This window comes from Rissa tridactyla, chromosome 1 (genome assembly GCF_028500815.1).
Source record: "Rissa tridactyla isolate bRisTri1 chromosome 1, bRisTri1.patW.cur.20221130, whole genome shotgun sequence".
Lineage (NCBI taxonomy): Eukaryota > Metazoa > Chordata > Aves > Charadriiformes > Laridae > Rissa > Rissa tridactyla.
In genome coordinates this window covers 153,432,771-153,452,700 of record NC_071466.1, presented here as the reverse complement: position 1 = coordinate 153,452,700, position 19,930 = coordinate 153,432,771, and the positions used below count along the sequence as shown (strand labels likewise).

Here is a 19,930-nt window from a genome sequence, read left to right as displayed (position 1 = left end):
GAAACCCTCCTGCGCTTCGTGCCCAAATTAATAGGTTTTGCAGCACCGAGGAAGGATACAGCATAGAATTAATTACCAAGGATTCACAAGCAAGGGGAGATGGTGTGAGGTGCTCAGGCCGAGGTAAGGAGAACCCCCCCGGGATCATCACCTAGTGCTGCTCCTGGGAGCAAAAGCATCATTTCAGCCAGCGTTCTTGGCGAGTTGCTAAATCTGTGCCCAAATTAGGATTAGACCAAAAAAGCTCACTATCAGGGTAAAATAATTTGCTACAGAAATTATTATTTGCATGTATACATATTATTATATATCCCCGTTATTGTAGTATTTTAGAGTATTCCACAGCAACCGCACACTGTGCCTGAGCTGCTGTCGATTCTGTGGGAAACTTTTTTACCTGTTAAATAGTTGAAAAGGCGGCATTCAACATTCGGGCTGGGTTCGAGCGCAAACCAGGGATGGAGCAGCTTGCGGTTTCATTTCAGTTACAGGCTGATGGTGCTACGTCATAACTGCCTTAAGCGTTACCTTGTACATCACAGGCTCATCCTTCTGGCATAGCTAGATTTTAAAGGAAATGCGTTTCAAAGACGTAACCCACCAGCCGTTTGGTGAAGCGTCTCTCCCTGAATCGCACAAAGAGGCTGCGACGATGCGAATTTTTAAATCGCTCGTTTCTGACGCAGCAGGAAAAAATTACGCGAGCCGCTGATGAGTTTTAACGTGCGTTAGAATGAGCATGGAAAAAAAAAAAAAAAACCAACCCCAAAAAAAAACCACGCGAAAACGCTCAAAACACCTTTGTCCATCACTGCCGGAGGCCGTGACCTCCCGCCCCCCGGGCCCACCCGGCTATAGCGCCAGCGGCCGCCGTGAAAACCGGCGGCGGCACGCGCAGAGGAGGTGCCGTCACGACGCTGACGTTGCGCTGCGCTGCCTTTCGCGCGCTGCGGGGCGCCTGACGCTGGCGGCAGGGAGGGAGGTGGCGGCGACAAGCCCCGCCCGGGGGAAGGCAGGTGCCCGGCACGGACCCGCCCACCGGGGGCGGGACGGGGGGAGCGGGCCGCGTGCGTGAAGTCACCTCCGCCGTCACAATGGGCAGCACCGCCCCTCCTTCCCCGGCTTCCCGCGCGGCCCTTTCTCCCTTAAAAGGACAATGGGGCGCGCGAAAGCGAGAGGACTTGATTGAGGAGAATGGGGCCGTGGGAACGGCGCATGCGCAGAGCGGCGAGCGCTGAGGGGAGGGCGGGGAGGAGGAGGAGGAGGAGGAGGAGGGGGGAGTGAGGAGTGAGGGGGGGGGGGCGTGAGCGTGAAGGCTCGCGCGGGCAGGCAGGCAGGCAGGCAGGCAGCGCGCGCAGCGGCGGGGCTTCGCCGCGCACCGCACGTTTGTTGGTGGGCGCAGCAGAGCGGTGAGTGATTTATTTTCATTTATTTATTTTCTTTCTGTTTGAGGGGGGGGCGGGGAGCGAAAGGAAAGGAAAGAAAAGTCCAGGCGAGGGGGAACGGGGGGCTTAAACCGTTTTTTGTTTTTTTGTTTGTTTTTTTTCTTTCTTTTTCGGTGTGTGTTGCTGGGGGTTTGGGTTTGTTTTGTGGGGGGGTTTTTTGTTGTTGTTGTTTTGGGGGTTTTGTGGTTTTTTTTTTTTTTTTTTTTTTTGCAGCAGGCGGTGGTTTCTGTTAAACGCGAGTTAATCGCGGAGCCGGTCTCGGGCTCTGCCGCGGCGAGGAGACTTTGCCGCCTTGAAACACTTTTGACACGCGTGGTTCCCGTGTGCGGTGTTCCCCCCCCCCCTTTTTTTTTCTTTCTTCAATCAGCGGAGTTTTCAAGGAGGTGCGGGCAGGGAGAAACTCCTCCCGCGTTGTCGCAGACCCGTCCCGGCAACTCTTGACTTCTCCCCCCCCCCCCCACTTCTCCTTCCCTTTCCCCCTTCAAAATAACGATTAAATCCCCAAATCTGGGGGAAGGAAGCGCGGCCGGGTTCCCGGCGATTTCACTCCAAAAGCTGCGGAGCGGGTTAGGGAAAAACGGGGCGGCGTGGCCGTGCCCCGCATCGCACACCTGTAGCACCGGCGCTCAGAAGTTCGGGGTTGGTGGGGGGAGGGGGGGCACGGTGATGCCCGCCATCCCTCCCTCGCCCCCGACGGGGGCGAGGGAGGGATGGCGGGCATCACCGTGCCCCGGTGTCGTGAAAGTCGCTCCCGGAGTTTTACCACCCGCGCGGCGTGTCCCCGGCGCGGCACGTAGGCAGCGCCCGGCTGCGGGGAGAAAACAAAGGGCTCGCATGTGCTTCCCCCCACCTCTCCACACACACACACCCCCGCGTTGGGAGGCAAAGCGCTCGTCCACGCGTGGGGTGGGAGCTCAGCACACCCCCCCCCCTCCCCTCCTCCCCAAGTCGCGTGTGTGCGTGGGGTAAAACTTGTTCCACGGTGGGTTTTGGGTTTGTTTTATTTAGCGGCCGGCTGCAGGTTTTGGAGGACTTCGGTGAAAGTTTGGATGCACGCGCGCTCCCACGCTGGTGCGTAAAGGGCGGGCGGGCGAGACCCGACGGTCGCCCCGGGGCTGACGCAGCGTCGGGGGTCCCGGGGGAGGGAAAAGGGGGTGTACGTGTGTGTCCGTGTCGCCCCCGCGTCGCTGGGAGGTCTGCCACGGCCCTTTGAAGTGCAACTGTTGCCATGTTTGAATTACGTCAGGGCCGAGCCATGAGGAACCAGGGACGGGACCGTGGGCGGCGGGGGGGCGGGAGGCGGCCGCCACCCCGCCGGGGCAGGGGGTCGAGGTGCCCGGCGGGGTTGCAGCGGCTCGACCCCCGCTTCCCCCCCCCCCCCCCCAACTCCCGTCGGCGGCGGTTGGGGCGGCAGCACCGAGACCGCGTGGTGGGGCGGCGTTTGCAGCGCGGGGGCCGCCTCGCAGCGCCCACCTCGGGGCTTTCCTCCCCGGCGCGCCGCCTTCCCCTTCCTGTGCTTTTTAATTTGTTTTGGTTTTTTTTTTTTTAATAAAAAAATCTTTATTCGCTTTTCGAGCAAGTTGAACGCTCGGCAGCCCTGGGGACGGGGGGGCCGGGTCCACCCGCTTGTGTCCACCCGCGGCTCCACCTGACCGGCGGGGCTGCCCGCGAAAGTAGGTCGTCCGCCCCCGGGGAGGAGAGGGCGGGGGGGGGGGGGGTGGGGGGTGTCTTTTGTTCCCGGCGCTGCCTCGCCTCCGCCCGCCGCAGCCCCCCCCTCGCCACCCCCAGCCGCCGAGCGAGCCCGCCGCCCCGCCGGCGGTAACGGGCGGGAGCGGGGCCGTGACCGGCGCTTGCCACGCGGTGCGCGGCGGAAAGCGGCCGCCGCCTCCCGCACTGCGCTTGTCCCGGGAGCGGCGCGGCCAGCCTCTACCTTGTCGGGCATCTTTTATCACTCTTATTTATTTAAAAAAAAACCAACCTCGCAGTTTTGCGCCCGGGAAGCGCTTCCCAGTCGCGCGCTCTCCCTTTCATGGGATAAAAGTTGCCGTCTCCTTCCGGATGCGTGTAGCTAAAGGGATTTAAAGAGACCTGCCAAACCTGTTGTTTTCTCGCCTTATGCCTCGGCGCAGCGAGCAGGGCTGAATCCTGCCAGCCCCGGGGCTCCCCCAGCTCCGCCGGCGGCTCTCTCCTGGCGGGAATGGCCCCGGTTCATCCGAGAAAGAGCCTTGCCCCCGCCAGGCTGCTGTCGGTCAGTCCCTTGGACCCGAATTATTCAATGATTACATTACAATGGCAAAAAAAGTTTAGAGCTGCTGTAGTTCCGTAGGCAGCTGGTGCAGGATGCTGCTCCTCAACCTGCTGCTGCGTGCCCAAAGCACGTGTGTCGCAGGGCCGCTGCCACCGTCCCCTCGTGGGTGGGGAGAGGAGAAAGCCCAGTGTCCTGAACTGAGCCCAGAACTTCAACAGCATCGTGTTTGCGTTGGAGGCCGAGCAACATCCTTGAACACAAGCTGACTGCAACGTGCTCTTTTTTCGTTTTGAATTTTAATTTGGCGCTGGTGGAAGGTGGTAGGTTGACAGCCATGGAGACATCTGTTTACCCCTTTTTATGAGGCAAGCCAGGAGGGTGACGGTTCCTCAGCAAACCCCTTTACCACTGTGTGCTTGCTTTCAAAGGTGAGCTGTTTCTGCCAGCCATGTGTGAGGTGTGTGCTGTGGAAACCCCCTTCTCCCCAGCCTGCACGTAGCCAGATTTCACTGTGTAGTTTACAGCTTTTTTTTAAAAAAAGAGAAAAAGATTGCACGCACTCTGCAGCATAGGGGCAGTCAGTGAACTGGAGGCCTCTCTGCTGACACCAGTGGACACTGAACTCCTTTGGCACCCAGGTAAATTCCGGGTTTCTTGAGTCCGTGGTAGAAAATCGGCAAATAACAAGCCGTGGGATTTTCAAACACACCCACAGGCATGCAGCATCCAGCTCCCACTGAAAGTAGGTGGGATTGAGTGCCAGAGCCTCTGGGAAAAATTCCTCCTTGCTTCTTCTCTCCCAGCCGGGAGATTCTCAAAGAGAAGCTAATTACCTATGTTTGCAATCTTTCTTTTAAAAAGAAAACATCACTGACTTCTTAGTAGAAGAGGATGTTAAAGGAGCTGATAAATTCACACAGGTTAAAAATAAATAACATTAAAACTGACGGTTTGCTGTCTTACTGATGCTGAACAGCTCTTTCTGTTACCAAACTCTCTGCTTTGCATTGATTCTGAACACCTGATGCTTCGTAGCTCTTTCATAACGTGATGAACGACATACACAGTCCAACCTGACAACCAGCTTCTCCTTCAGACTTGCACCCCTTGTAGCACTTAGTTTTTAACAGAAAGCAGTAGCTAGGGAGCTGGGGCTTGAAAACTGAGTGGTTAAGCAGAATGCATGGGTGGGACTCCATTTCATGACTCAAGCCTTTGCATTTCTGTAGAACGTGCTCAGTCCAAAGTCCAAGTGAAATGACCAGTAATATTACTTCAGGACATGGAAATGTATCCTTTTTAATGAAGTCACTTCAGCTATTCTGCCAAATAATTACTACTACTTCTGTTCAACTCCCCATCAGGTATGTTACCCTCTAAAAGGGAAAAAAAAGCACCAAAGCATAACAAACCAAAACTGTTCAGTGTCTCATGATCTTAAGTGTGTATGATGCTTTTTCAGTAGCAGGTGGTTGCAAGCAGCATCGTAACAGCTGCAGTGACTGTGCTGAGATAGGCATCGCAGACTGAACTCCAGCGCTTGCTTGAGAACATCCCAAGTTTTCCTTGCAGGGCTCCTGATGGGGTTGAGCATGGTGTTAGTTCTGCAATAGGAGTTTCAGAGGGGAAGTCCTCTTTTAAGAAGGAATGTCTACAGGTGGGATGGGTTTGGAATTTTTTTTTTTTTCCCTATGCAAATTTTACTGATTACTGTTTTCATGCTTTCGCCTATCCCTTCTGGAGCACTAACCACATGGCAGTTTAGAGGAACACCCAGGTGGCTTAGCCTTTCACTTTTTTTGGGTTAGGTGCTTATTTATATATTAGGTTAACCTAAATGGGTTAGGTGCTTATTTCCCACTGAAGATCAGCAGGTAAGTAGGCTCCTTTGTCACCTGACTGCTTCTGAAAACTTGACTCAGAACAGCCTGTGACCCAGCCAGGATGCTGTGGAGGCTCAAACATGGGAAAGAAATGTCCATTTTGATTTTTGACATGTGCTTGGTGGTTGCTGCCAATTGCATCTGGTGTGCTAAGATAGCACTGTGTGTGCACACCGGTAGCTGCAGACAACTACCAGCAAGAGAGTGAGTTACTTATTTTGGCAGAGGAAAGATTCCTGAAGATGTAGTTCTGACCTTTTACTGTTTTTGTTCAACTTGTCAAGTGAAAACTCCACAGTTTCATTCAGATGTGCCTGGGCTGTAGTAGGCAAATACAGCTTTCCTCCAAGTAACGTTGTTTTGGGTGGAGAGAGGAAGGGAAGTGGAAAGAAAATCTGAGGATGTAGGGGACCAGAAGAGTGTGCAGCATGCACAATTCTAAGGTTCTACTTGTTGGAAATGAGTCACCATGTTTTGAGCTATAAGGACAGATGCCAGTGTAAAAAATGTTTTTGCAAAGACTGAAGTTGTATTTTCAGATGACTCCAGTTAGCCTGGTCTCTGACTTCCTTGGAGTATTAAAATATGGTTTTCTGGGGTCCAATTTTAACTTCTATTCCAAAGTTTCTTTTAGCAGCATGTAAACTCAGGGGGGAGGTATGTTTACATTGAGTCTCTGATGTAGATCAGCTCCTCCGTTGATGTACAATTCTCTGTCTTCCAGTTGATTTTCAGTAGAAGTATTGCAGTTTACTTCAGCAGAAGGACAGGCCCAAGAATTTATTAGTGAGACAAGCAACTCTGCTTCTGGCGCCATAGACAGCTCTGGAAGCGTTTTTCGTGTGTGTGCATGTGCCTGGGTGTATGCACTTGCAGATGTAAAAGCCAGAGCACGTATATTCCTTCTATATAAAGGCATCTGTTTCTTTTCCTTTAAAATTAAAAATAAATGTACCATTTTGGCTATGTTTCTTAGTTCCGATTAAATGCTGTAGAGATGAGCATTGTGCGATTTTTACTGACAGGAACCAGCTGCATCAAAGTATGCAGGCTAGGTCGTATTTTTTCTGTAGCCCAACTTCAGGGAGTCTGTGCCAAAGCTGTTTTGTACGCAGAAGGGGAAATCAAATTATTTGCAGAAGTTCTTCTCTCTAATGATGTACTGGCAGTTTTGGGTTGCACAGAGGGTGGATGATCCCGGGTCAGAGTGAGGAGATGGGAAGAGGGGAAGGTATTGAGTAGTTGGACTGGCATCCCTCTGCTCTCCCATAGCCCTAGGGAATGTTTCTCTTTCAGCTTTGCAAGAAGCAGGTGAGCATGTGCCTTCCGACTGGCCTGGTAATTGTGTTACAAAGGGAGACATGCCTGCCTTCTAGGAATTCCTTCCTTTCTATTATAAAGGATTTTCATTCTTCTTGGGTGATCAGAAAGAATGCAGAAGGAATCTGGAAAAGCAAATGAAAGTGGCTCAGCTTTCCTTATTTTAAAATGTAAAAGAGTTCAGGAGTTCCTTCCTAACTTGAAAACTTAATGAGCATCTGAAGCAATAGCTCCTTTTAATTTAGATCATCCTATTAAATGTTACGAAGAAAACTAAGGCACCGAATTCTAGTCCTGACAGGTAATGAAAGCGCGAAACCATTTTCACACATGTATGATGCATGCTGGTTTGTACCAGCCTTTCACAAATGTAATAAGCTGGGTGTGGGGTGGTTTCTTTTTTATTTCCCACCTACTTTACTGTTCTCTGCTTGACTCCAAATTTTTTTGCAAGACAGGTCTCTATTTTTGATGCCACTCTTCCAAAAGCGAGAGGGCAGAGGGACGGAGAGCGCTTTTTCCTGCAGTCTTTTCTGAGTCCATTCGAGTTGCTAAAGCAGTTGTTTAAAGCAGAACTCAGGGGAATAGCAACTTCTCCTTTTGCAGGGAGCCCAGGGAGGAGGAGGACCACTTTTCCCCTGACGTGGGGGAATACTGCTCCCCTGCTAGTGCAGGTAAATCTCCATTTCTGCAGAATGACAAATAGGCTCCACTAGGATTTCTGATCCTTTGCTGGTGAGCTGTCCCTTTCACTTCTGTGCAACTGCTGATTTAAAAGACATCATATATTTTAATAACGTGCTGATATATGGCAAATGATAACATGATTAAATTTGGCAAAAATATCTTGTGTAATGCTTTTTAACCTCTATGGAAGTTACTTTATTTCCACTTGCCATCTTTTTATCTATCCCAAATTTCACGTGATTAGACCTGCACAGCTGAGATTCAGGCATTACGGTAGTTGGCAGTCTAGCTCCCTGGTTCTAATTTGAGATCTAAATTGCAAAGCTTTCCTGTTAAACCTTTTAAAGGGCACAGTTATGTGTACTTTTAAGTACACTTAAGTCTATAGAAATGTAGTGTCAACTCTAGCACTAGACACGCAATTATGGTTTAGAATGGAAGCTGAGACAGAGAGCTTTAAGTTTAGCAGTGCTGATAAGTAGTACTTCTAGACTCAAATGCTTTACGTTAGCTATTAAGCTCTCCAGCTGACCGAATATTTACTGTATAATGGTCAAATGGCAACTGTTTAGGATTAAATGTGTAACTGGACTGACGCCTTCCATTTATAACTGCACTTCGATGCAGTTGTCAGAGAAATCTGTTTTACTTGTGGTTTTGCTACTAGCTTTTCCCCATTCAGGCATGATATATGGTAATACTGTCGCTGACCATTCATCAAGTGGGAAACAGATGGCACTAGTTTCCCTTCTATTGAAAGATGTTGTTGAAAGGCTGCTCCTGTGAGAATGGCAGCAACGATGCAAAACAAAATATTTTCAGAATATATGTGTCTGATGCCAGTCAATATTAAGTGTAAAACATGCATCTTGTTCTACTGTGGTATAAATACCAACTGTTGCCAGAGATCATCTCATCAGCATCTGTATTTCTAGAAGAAAACGGGTTAGAAAGTAAATCACATTGTTGATATCAGTTTTGTATCTCGCCCTGTAACAGTCAAGATGTTCTTGCTGCTTAAGTTTTGCAGTACTGATGAACCTTGAGTCCGCAATTAATTAGTCTTTGACTTTCTAAAGAAAAGCACCAGACCACAGACTTAACATTGTGGTAGTCAAACAAAATCTAAAATTGCTGTTTGGTAGTTGAAAATTCCGAGGTGAATATGCTGTTGGATCTCCAGTGGCTTGTTAGACACAGTGTCCTCAAGAGACTGTCTCTTGAAGAAGCACATCAGATGCTAAGAAACAAAATCCATACTCTTTAAGTGTTTGTCTAGATACTCTGTTGTTTATTTGTCTTGACAGTCCAGGGATACTAACCTGATTTGGCTGTGCATTCGTTTGCTACATGTCCCTGAAAACATATCCAAGCAGAAGCAGAGAGTAGTTCTGAGTCTAACCATCACTCAACAAGCCCATTTGGCAGGTTGCTAATTGGATACCTTCTTTTACTGACTATGGGTGCGCTTGGCCTCCACACCAGTGCTGTGCTAATAGAGGGAGCAGTGAATCCCCTAAGAAGTCTGACAGCATTTGGGGTGACTTTGCTGGATATTTGCACCAGTCATCCTTGGGAGCACCTATCTGTAGGTGCTGCAAATGTGCACGAAGAAGAAAGGAATACAGCCCTTCAAGCCTGTGGCAAACAGCATGAGTTGGGACAGTGAAGGAAAGGCCTATACCCTCTGTCTTGCTCCTAAGCTGAATGATAAGGAGATCTTCTGGACTTGCATGAGTCCCAGGCTCGGCAAGGAGTTTGGTCGAGACAAGGTTTTTGGAGAGTTGACTTGTGTCTTGACACAAGTTTGTGTTGACACATGTAATTGCAAGGAGACACAACCTCAGTGGGCACCAAGTGGCCTTGTATTGTAGACTGAAACGTAAACATGTACACTTTCAGCTGGATATGAGTTCCTTAATGGATTTTGTGTAAGAGTATTCACCAGCAATATTAGATAAAAGTTTTGCTTTTCTGTTGTTCTCAGGAGTCTGGGAACCGTGTGTATTTATTTTGCAGTGCTGCCATGCTCTAATCTTCCCCTCTGGGCTTGGGGGATGTATTTTTACGTCAGCATGAAGGACCGTGACTTGGCTTGGATGGTTAACTAGCTTTTGCTGTGATCTTGCAAAAACACGTGGGATCTTTTTCCCCCATATGAAGTCTCTGTCTGTCAGTAAGGTAAGCATGATGCTAGGTACGGTCATTTTGTGGAAGCATATTTTCGACCTGACTGAACCTGCTTTTCAAATGATTTTATTGCTGTAATGATGTGGCAAGTCTTGGCGCTGTAGACTGAAGATTTCAGGTTAATTTTCTCTGTCTCTCTGGGGGATATTAGAATTACGTCCCTTACCTTCCTGCAGGTGGAAGATTTGGGGACAGATCGCCATGACACATACATTCACCAGTAACCCAAGTTGGGTTGCTGAGGCTTGTCAGTCCCTGGGGCTGAGAAGTGACTGGGAGTTCACTCTCACCGGACTAGCCCACAAGTGATGGAGATGCTGCTCTCCCAAAAGTCCTGCCTGAGCTACTTGGTCTTTCAGTAGTATTTGTGGGCAGGAGTGGTAGTTTTCTGTTGGCTTCTACAAGAATATAACGACTTGGCCTTTAGTTAAAGGGAAGACGGGGAAATCTTTCTTGTGTTATTTGCGTGGCTCCATCTAATTTTAATTTTTTAAAAGCAGAAGTTCTCAGCAGGGGGGACCTGTTCTCGTGAAGCTTCCTGCAGCCGGTGACCTATCCCCTCTCTGAGCAGTTTGTGTGTGATAAGCAGAGGTGGCCGCCCGTTCCCTGCAGCGCGTGGTTGAGGCAAACCTTGCACCGTGGTCTGTTTAAAAGAGAACGTCTTGGAACGGTCCCCGCCTGTGTTGTGAGACAGATGCTGTGTGGCCTGTGAGGACTTGCTGTGTGTCCAGGCCCAGCGCCAGGAAAGCACCAACTTTGCTCAGTTGTTGGTGTGGTTTTTTGAAGCGCTGTGGGAGCTGTTTGCTCTGACAGCTTCTCGTGCCCTGTCAGGCTGTGCCAGTCTGCACTGGGGAGTAACTGGGGCCCGGGGAGAACTGGTCTGGTGGTGGGGACAGCATGTGTTGAAGGGGTTTTTGTCTTGATGACGGCACTAATACACTTGTAACTAACTTTAAAAGTTTCTGCCTGGAAAACACCTCTGCTGTGTGTTACCTGCTCTGATGGCAAATCCCAGCCCAGCTGTTACTGAAAAGGGGAGGGAGACCTTTAAGAGCAGCACGGCTTTTGGCTTTCTGAGCCGGCGCTGAGTTTGCAGAGCTGGTGGTGAAGAAGAAGCAATTTCCCTGTAACTGGAGTACCTTTTGCTCTGGCATCACTGACAGTGGCTGGGATGTGTGGTAGGCGCATACTGAAATGCGCCCCAAGGTCCTGCTCCCCGAGCCCTTTTCTAGCTGGGTTTCCTTCCCATGGAAAGCAGGGTGGGGAAGGCAGGAGGGTGAGAACTGAGCCTGTGCTGACACGGAGCTGGGATGTGGCTGGGATGCTCACCCAGGCCTGAGAATCAAGAAGTGCTCCTGGGTCCCGCAGTGCAGACAGGGCCATGGAGGGCTGGGTGGGACTCCACCCTGCTGGTTTTAGAGCAGCTTTTCAGGTATGTCTGCCCTACAGCCTAGAGGTATGACTGCAGCTCATTTAAAATGACTCCTCCTCACTTTCGACAAAGTTTGGCAGGGATGTTTCCAACAAACACCCGTGATGATGACGCGGTAGTTCCAGTGACCCAGGGTTCAGCTGCCAACTACTTCTTCAGGGGCTCGGGCAGGTTCACACGGTCTGTCCTGCAGCCTGTTTTGCCACACACACAGGGCTTTCATTAGCCGAGTCAGCTGCATTCGCACCTCTGGGTTGTGCTGTTGTAGATGTGCCCTTAGAGTAGAATTATGCAGTAAATGAGCTTGTCACGAGTCCTGCTGGGTATTGCTTAATATTCCAGCTGTTGTTAATTATTTTTTTTTAATAAGAAAGTGTATTCTAGGTGCAGCTGCTCTTAAGGGGCAATGCAGGATAAAGCTATGGCCTAATCTAGCAGTTTCCCATCTTGAATTATAATTTACTTTTGGTTTGCCCAGTGAATTGCCCAGGTTTTTTCTTTCAGTATCTAACAGTGATAAGTGACACTAGTTCCTGTTTGTTTTCACAGGCTACAGCTGGAAGGAAAAAATGTTTGGCTTTCACAAACCGAAGATGTATCGGAGTATAGAGGGCTGCTGTATTTGCAGAGCTAAGTCTTCCAGTTCTCGTTTCACTGACAGCAAACGTTATGAAAAGGACTTCCAGAATTGTTTTGGGTAAGATTTTTTCTTTAGTCACCATCATGGTCCGTCATGGTGTTGATCTCCAAGCTATGAACCTGACATGCTGTCCCTCTTGCTCTGAGAGATTGAAAAATTACGTTAGCAGAGGTGTTGCGGGGGGGAAGGCTGGCTTCAGCTTCGTCACAGGTTTCCTGTCCAGGCCAGGAAGGGCTGGATGCTGTTCCTTAGAAGTGTAAATTCCCACACAAGATGGTAAACAGCACAGGTCCATGGAGGTTTTCTGTGTCTCTGACGATTCAAGAATGTTAGACAAAACTTGATGGGTAAATATTTAGCAGTTCCAGCAGGGTTTATGTGGAGTAGTACCTTGTATAAGGTATTGGTGCCTTTGTTCAAATAGGACATATCAAGATGTTATTAAAACTTCTCATTGAAAACCCATTCTGATATGGAAACTGAGCATCAAGGAATTAGCTTTCCAGTTAGGTAATGTTGCACATAATGTTACTTGAAAGCATTGGTAAGCAAAACGATAAATACCAGTGATTTTTTTGTACCAACTGCTGTGACCTTTTAACTTTTTTTAAATACTTCCTAAGAACTTTGGAATTCTGTCTAAATTTGTGTCCCTGAACTGTCAGCAAAGCCAATTCTTCTGTGATAGCTTGTAATTATTTGTTACTTTGTTTATTCTGAAATTTTTTTTCTAAGGCAATAAGAATTTCTCCTCCTTGTGTTGTAGTTTTCCATTAAATTATTTCCTCTGGAAAAAAAGTCTGTTGTCAATAGATATTTTCTGCTTTTTCTTTCCCATCTTGTTGGATTACCTCTCATCAAAACCTTAGGCCTGAGTGGAAATTTCATGCGTCATATTGAAAACTATATATACATATCAGTATTGCTGCTCTTGTCTCAAGTGCTTAATGTCATATATGTAAATCTTTGCAATCTTTAGAAATATTTCCCTCCCCTTTTTCTAGAAACAGTCCTTTCAAGTGTTGAAAGGACGAAACCAAAGCTTTATAGTGCTTTGTATTTACCATGGATTTTTGTACATAAATTTGGTGCTACAGTTTTCCTTGTCATATTTCTTGGCTACTGTCCTTGGCAATGAAAAAACTGTGTGAAGGCTCGTTGCAATTTTATTTTATTTTTTTGTTAACTGCAGTAAAGAAGGTTGCAGTTCTTTTCAGATCTTTTCTGATAGCACAAGACCAAGGGCCCCCAGACCAGGGCCTTTGGTCTTGTGCTATCTGAAATACGTTTGCCAAGGTAAAAATGCAGTCTTAACACTGAGCAAATAATGGCTTATCTGAGCCTGCCGCATTCATCTATAAATGCTTCAAAGTCCTCCCATTTAAATAGCTACAAAAAAATCTACAGTGTATCCCCTCTATATTTCTTTTAGCGTGGATTAGCAGTAGAGATAATTTCTGAAGAAAGCTCGTTAAAGGGAGCGAGTGTTGCTGTCATTCCAGTGAATCCTGTTTCTGAAACCTTATCCTACGCTTATGCAGGAGTGTGTTAGGTGGTATTTGTTACTCATCCTTGAAGCTCTGTGACAAAGTTAAGAGCTGAATAAGCTTTTGTCTGATCTCTGAGGTCTGTTCCCAAATGTACATTTAAGGAATATGATTATTTCTCCTCCCTCTCCAGTCAAACCAACCAACCCACTGGAACTATGTATTGTTTTGTTGTTTTTCTTTCATTTTAAATAAAATCAATTGAAGCTGATGGGACTGTCGTTTTTAGTGCCCCTCTGGAGGCAGATTACACCTCTTTTTGTTTCTATATGGAAGAGTGCTTTCTGAAAGTGAGACCTCTGGTCTTTAAATGGCAATGTTTGAGCGCCTCAGGTGAATTGTAATGCCTGAAAAACAGAACCTGAGAACCCTTTTTTCACGTCAATTTGTATGCTTCTTGATGTTATCAAGTGTGTGTGGGTGCTTTTATTAACTGTTGTCAAGTGATTTTTGCTTTTGTTTTTACCAGGCTCCATGAGGCCCGCTCAGGAGATATTTGCAATGCCTGTGTCCTTTTGGTGAAAAGATGGAAAAAATTGCCAGCAGGATCCAAAAAGAACTGGAATCACGTTAGTAATTTAATTCTCCTCCACCCCAGAGCCAACTCATCTCTGCCTTAGTCCATCCTGCTAGAGAGGGGAGGTGCTCATAAGGGTTTGGGGTTTTCTATTTCCTCCACGCTCTCCCTTCCCACCCTCAGCATCTCTAAATCCTTCCTGGAGTATTTCCTGTTACATGGCTCTTATCTGTCTTCATTTGGCTTACGTGCAAACGGTGATTATGCAAGCCCAGGATGGAGCCACAGCCTAACTTACCTTGTAATTCCTTGTTTTCACAAGCTCATAACTTTGTCCAAAAGTCTCTTATGACACTCAAAACGTTTCAAATTTGGCCTCTTTCCAAAATCGGTTGCTCTCTTTTTTTAGTCTTTTTTTTTTTTTTAAATAGTTTGAACATCAAGGTGACTCGCTCAAGCAACACATAAATCAGTGTCGTTTAGTCAGATAATTACAATGACTAATATCTCGCAGCTATTCCCACTCCTATATTCTGTTTTGATACATCTAATTCAGTTTGGGCCTAGGGCTGGGAAGATGATCAGGATTCTTTGTGTATGTTATAATCTTTATTCAGGAAGCCTTGATGGTAATGGGAGCCAGAACTATGGTTATTACTACCACTACCTTTATTCAGAAGTTAAATTGATGTTTTTTTTAAAAAAACTCCAGGGCAAATGCTTGGCAGACACTCTTAATTGAATCTGTATTGGCTTAAACAACTGTCATCTGCTAAACTGAATTTTTAAAAAATAGGAAGAAGGCAAAAGTTTAACTGAATGTGCATTTTAAACTAGTTTGCTGCCTTTTCCTACAGACTCAGCCTCTTACAATCCAGATTTAAATGAAACGTAGGAGTGTCAGTGCACAGAACTGCCTCGGTTTAACTAAATTGGTTTTGAACACCTTCAGCTAAGTCATTACAGGTACCTTGACTAGGGCATTATCTGGGCATGATGCAGAAGTATTATGCATGCATTTTCTGTGTTCTAGGTAGTAGATGCCAGGGCTGGACCCAGTCTTAAAACAACATTGAAACCAAAGAAAATGAAAACTCTGTCTGGAAGCAGAATAAAGAGCAATCAAATCAGCAAACTGCAAAAGGAATTCAAGCGGCACAGTAAGTGGATCCAAAGAGATTTTGGCAATAAACTTTGGCCTCCCCTAACATAGTTGTCAGCCTTTTTCTTCCATGCATGTTTTCAACCCAGGCTTTTTAGTTGGCCTAGGGTTTTTTCCCCCTCTTTAAATTCCTACCATGTTTCCTCTGTACAGTTTCCTTACACCTTCCTCTGTCAGTCTCAGTGATTTCTTTCCACTAGCATTTAGACTCTTCAAATAAATTTGGATTTATAGCTTTCCAACAAAGCCATCTGCCAGTTATGCTGTAAATAATATGTCGGTAGTTTAGGTTTTTCCAAAGCAAACCTTCCGGCTTCTTCACTGTTGCTGACTTGTTCTTCTCTCTCTCTTTCAATTATCCTACCTGCCCTGAAGGAAAAGCTCTCCAAAGAATCAGTAAAGGCCCTGACCCAAAGAGCTTGTATCTCCTCATTCAACCTGCTATAGTGAATCCTTATTTATTGTGTTACTGTAGGTGCTAGACATGATAACTAAAAGGTCGGCTAGTAGACCCACTGTTAAGGTGTGCTGCATCTGCACTGAGTTTGTAGTTCATAGTCGCAATCCAGCAAAAGCTCAATACTACCTAACCCATTGCACTAATGAGAAGAGCTTTGCAAGACTTCCCCTGAATGGGTAAGAAAGGAGACTTACAGTGAGAGAGAAGGTACTAAGTCTGAAGCACAGATCCCCATTGACTTCAAGGATCTTCCAGTGATTCCAGAGCAGGACTGGGATCTTGTCCAAAGTGTGGCCTGCATAGGCTATGTTTGAGAGCCAGGAACTGAATCCTGATCCTGAACCTCTTTCCAGTCCTTAATGTCCAAGGACCCCCTCCAGTTCCAAGGTCTGCCTGCCAAATGCTGAGAGATAGTCTCTCTGTTGGAATTGGCAGGGGCAAGTCAAAAATGGGTGGTGGTTATTAGGTTTTTCTAGTTAATTAAAAAAAGTCTGTCTCTCTGTTCCCAATCCGCATGCGACCTTTTACAAGTCAGGAAGAGAGGATGAGTCTCCGGATGCATGTCCTGATTCTTGGATTTATTCCTTCCCCTACAGATTCCGATGCCCATAGCACCACTTCGAGTGCCTCCCCAGCTCAGTCGCCCTGTTACAGTAACCAGTCTGACGATGGGTCTGACACAGAGATGAACGCTGGGTCCAGCAGAACACCAGTTTTCTCCTTTTTAGATCTCACATACTGGAAAAGGTAAAAAGCAACAGAATGTGCACTCTGTGCAGATAGCGGTTCACTTCACGTACACAGTGCTTGATTCTGCTTCTTCAGGAATTTCTTGCTGTTGAAATTTATTTGTTTTAAGGATATAATTTAAGTCACAGAGAGTATCTGTTTGTCTTTGGAAAGAAATGCCATATATTTAAGACATTTTTCGCTGTCTCCCTCCAGTTTCCTAAATATTAATGCAGTTGCTGGAAAATATTTTTATGTTTTTGGTAGTAACGGGTAATATTCCTGACTGCTGTTATCTTGTGTTAGAACTGTGTTCTGTAGATGTGATGTGTTGACAAGTACAACAGTGCGCTCAGCTTGCCAGCAAAACATAGCATTTGATTTGGTTGACCTGTGATGGCATTCATTTGAAAAAAAAATAAAAATCAATCTGGAGTGGGAGGAAACCCACAAGATTTTCTGGGAGCTGATGGGCTTGTTATCTTTTATTGCATGTTGTGACACAGAAATCCGTTGTTTAGCTAATTGCTCTATTGAAATTGTGACTTTGCTGCCTCCTCTCAAATAGTGTTTGCAAGTGCATCGTAGTCAAGGTTAGTTCATCTCAGATAGTTGTGTATCTGAAACTTCTCTGGGAAGCAAAATGGGAGACTTAGTTTTGTATTGACATGGGTTTGGGGGTTTTTTTCTTCTTTTTTTTCTCAAAGCAGTGTTGTGGATTTAGACACAGACTTGTTTTCTCTCTCTGAGCAGCCTTTTCCCTCCTATGAAACTCCAGCTCAGAGGCTAGAAGTAATGTGTTGGGTCAAACTAACTTTTTTGCATTTCTGTGAATTCTGTATATTCTAAACACACAAACTATATCTGTCTCTCTCTCCCTGCCGTTTCTTCCAGGCAAAAGGTCTGCTGTGGAATTATTTACAAAGGGCGTTTTGGGGAAGTCCTCATAGACACTCATCTCTTCAAACCTTGCTGTAGCAATAAAAAGTCTGCCACTGAGAAGCCAGAACAAGAAGGACCACAGTCTCCAGCAATCTCCACCCAAGAGGAGTGGTGACTTCCGTGGATAGCTGCAGAAGGTTATACAGATCCTCTTATTCTCTGGAAAAATACTAGAAATGTGACTGTTCACTTTGGACACCTGCTATGCTGCCAAAAGACTATTCCCTAGAACTGTTTTGGGTTTTACTGATACAATTCCACAAACTCCGAAGCCAGTTTGTATCCTTTCAGAAAGACTGTACATAATATTTAAGATGCTATGGAACACTTAGCAAAGCTGAATGCTGCTGCAAGGTTGTCCCTCTAATATTCCCCACCCACTTGCTTCACAAGTGAACTTGAGGATGGGGTTTTGTATATTAAAGTATATGTAGTTCATGTTTCTGTATTGAAAGAAGCGGTGGTGTAAGGCATTTTTTAAAGTTGGTTGGTAACTTCCCTTAAATCCCTAAGAAAATATTTCATTCTTAGACATGTATGAGTCAATAAGATGAACTAATACATAGAAATGTTACAAGTCACCTCTCTAGTTATATAAATATATATTTTTAAAGGTGTGGAGATTTCACCCTATACTACTGACGTAACAAAGACAAATATTTCATCCATCCTATGTGACACAGACTGGTAGACTGCAGACGTCTCTCCTACAAGTGGTAGTTATCAGAGAAGGCCCCCAACGTAAAATGCTTTTAAGAAAGGGTGGGAGAGCTCTTCTCCTTAGCTAAGGAGGAGGATTTACCTAAGAACTGAACATAGCGAAATGGGAGGCTGCTTTGTTTTAACCCAGAAGCAGACACCCTGGGCTTCATGTAGTAACTGACTGGTGATTAGAGATGGACCAAGAAAACATCTTGATGCCCAAGTGTAGATGATGGCCAAAACTGAGTAGCTGCTATCTGTTGGTCCAGTGCAGCTAAAATGTGACCACAGACCAGACATCCTGCTGGTTTTGGACCTCACGTAGAACCAAACCCCTTGCTACGCAAATCAGGCTCTGGTCCAGGGATATAATCTGTTTGCAGCCTGGGGTCTGGATTCACAGTTGCTCTTTTGGAACCCTTCCCCAGCGGTGCTTCTCTCTATTCAGGTTTTGGTTTTATTTGTTTGTTTGTTTAAACAACCAGCAGATCAGTGCTTTTGTGAATACTGGACTTGCTGCAAATTATGAAAAGTTCTGCTAAGTACGGTGCTGTACTGAATCGCGGCAGCTCTGTTTGGATACACGATCAAAAGATAGTATTTCTCACATGGATTCCCGGGCAAACTCCTGTGCAAACCATTGTGACACTCCTTCAAACTCCACTTTGCCTTTAGGGTGGAAGCAGCTTCCCGGAAGAGTGTGCTGCAGTTTTAGCTCCCAATTGCTTCGTGTTCCTTTTATGAAGGTTTAACTCGTGTAATTTGGGAATTCTGCTTTTTTTGTTTGTTTCTGTTTTGGAGGGGAGGGGGGATTTTTTGTACTATTACTTTTTTGGGGTATTCTACAGTGGATTGCTACAAGCTTTCCTTTTTGTGAGAGTCATGGGCGTAATACTGTGGTGGGTAGGGTTTAGGACTGGATTTCCATGTAATCTCACTTCCTGAAATGGGAATGGTTAGCAAATTAAAATATAGGTAGGGAAAGATATGCAGGTTTTAAGAGGAGCCTCTACCCTCAAAGCTTTTATTTTTTCTTTTTTTTTTTTTTTTTTCTCTCCTGTTGGGTAAGCCAACCTCTGGAGAGGAAGAACATCAGGGGAAACAGGGCTTTGACTTATCACAGCCGTACAGCTTAGAGCTTTCGTTGGTGTTATTTTGCTTTTCCTAAACTCTCTTGAGATTCTGAAGGGACGACAAAGCTGCCTACCTTGCTTTCATCTGCAACCAAACAGAATCATAGAATCATATAGGTTGGAAAAGGCCTTTAAGATCATCGAGTCCAACCGTAGATATAATAGGTATTTGCTTGTATAACGGCTTAACTAGGTTGGTTGTAGGTCTAATAAGGGCTTGAGCAAGAGTCCTAGCTGTTTCTGCAGACACCTGCTTTCATTTGAATTTGTGTTTTCAGCATCAGTAATTCTGTACACCCAAGGCTGCAGTATTGGTGGTAGGATGTGCTCTGATATGGATCATCTCTTCTGTATTTATTTATTTATTGCTAGATTTCAACCGCCAACTGCTTCCCCTACTCCCTCCCACCTCTTCCATTCCCGGTAGTGATGCAAAATGAACTGTATGTAGTCATGCACTTTGTATTAATGTATTAGAAATCTATGGAACCTGTTTTGTACTTTTATACTGTTCAGACACTTGTAATCCAAACTTTTTTTTACTAGGGTAATGAATAAATTTAGACTTATTTAGAAAATAAACAACTTCTCCTCTGTTTATTTCAGCTCTGTTGCATTAATTAGATTTAGTGTTTGAAGCAGCCCAGGCAACTCACGTTTCTATTTGAACAAGACTTCAAGACATTTTTTTGGTGGGGGTATGAAATAACTCTCTTCCTATTTAATTTGGAAAGAAGAGCAGAGCAAGGGAAGGAGATGGTGTGTATTATGATAGACAGCTGTCTCGGGGCAGAATCAGAGAGCTTTCCCTTGGCACTATGTGTGTGTGTCAGGCATTCCTTTACTGGGAATGGGTGGTGCTGACATTTGGTGTTCCTGGGGGAACTTGCTCT

General features: G+C 46.0%; 1 protein-coding gene across 1 annotated transcript; it reads left to right on the top strand.

The window, feature by feature from the left end:
- The first annotated feature begins 1,302 nt into the window (after positions 1 to 1,302).
- On the top strand, positions 1,303 to 19,595 carry SINHCAF (SIN3-HDAC complex associated factor). Its single transcript, XM_054188207.1, has 6 exons — positions 1,303 to 1,409; positions 11,755 to 11,902; positions 13,862 to 13,961; positions 14,943 to 15,069; positions 16,128 to 16,278; positions 17,155 to 19,595. Exons 2-6 carry the CDS (start codon positions 11,775 to 11,777, stop codon positions 17,315 to 17,317), a joined length of 669 nt encoding a protein of 222 aa, XP_054044182.1. The 5' UTR covers positions 1,303 to 1,409; positions 11,755 to 11,774; the 3' UTR covers positions 17,318 to 19,595.
- The last annotated feature ends 335 nt before the right edge of the window (positions 19,596 to 19,930 follow it).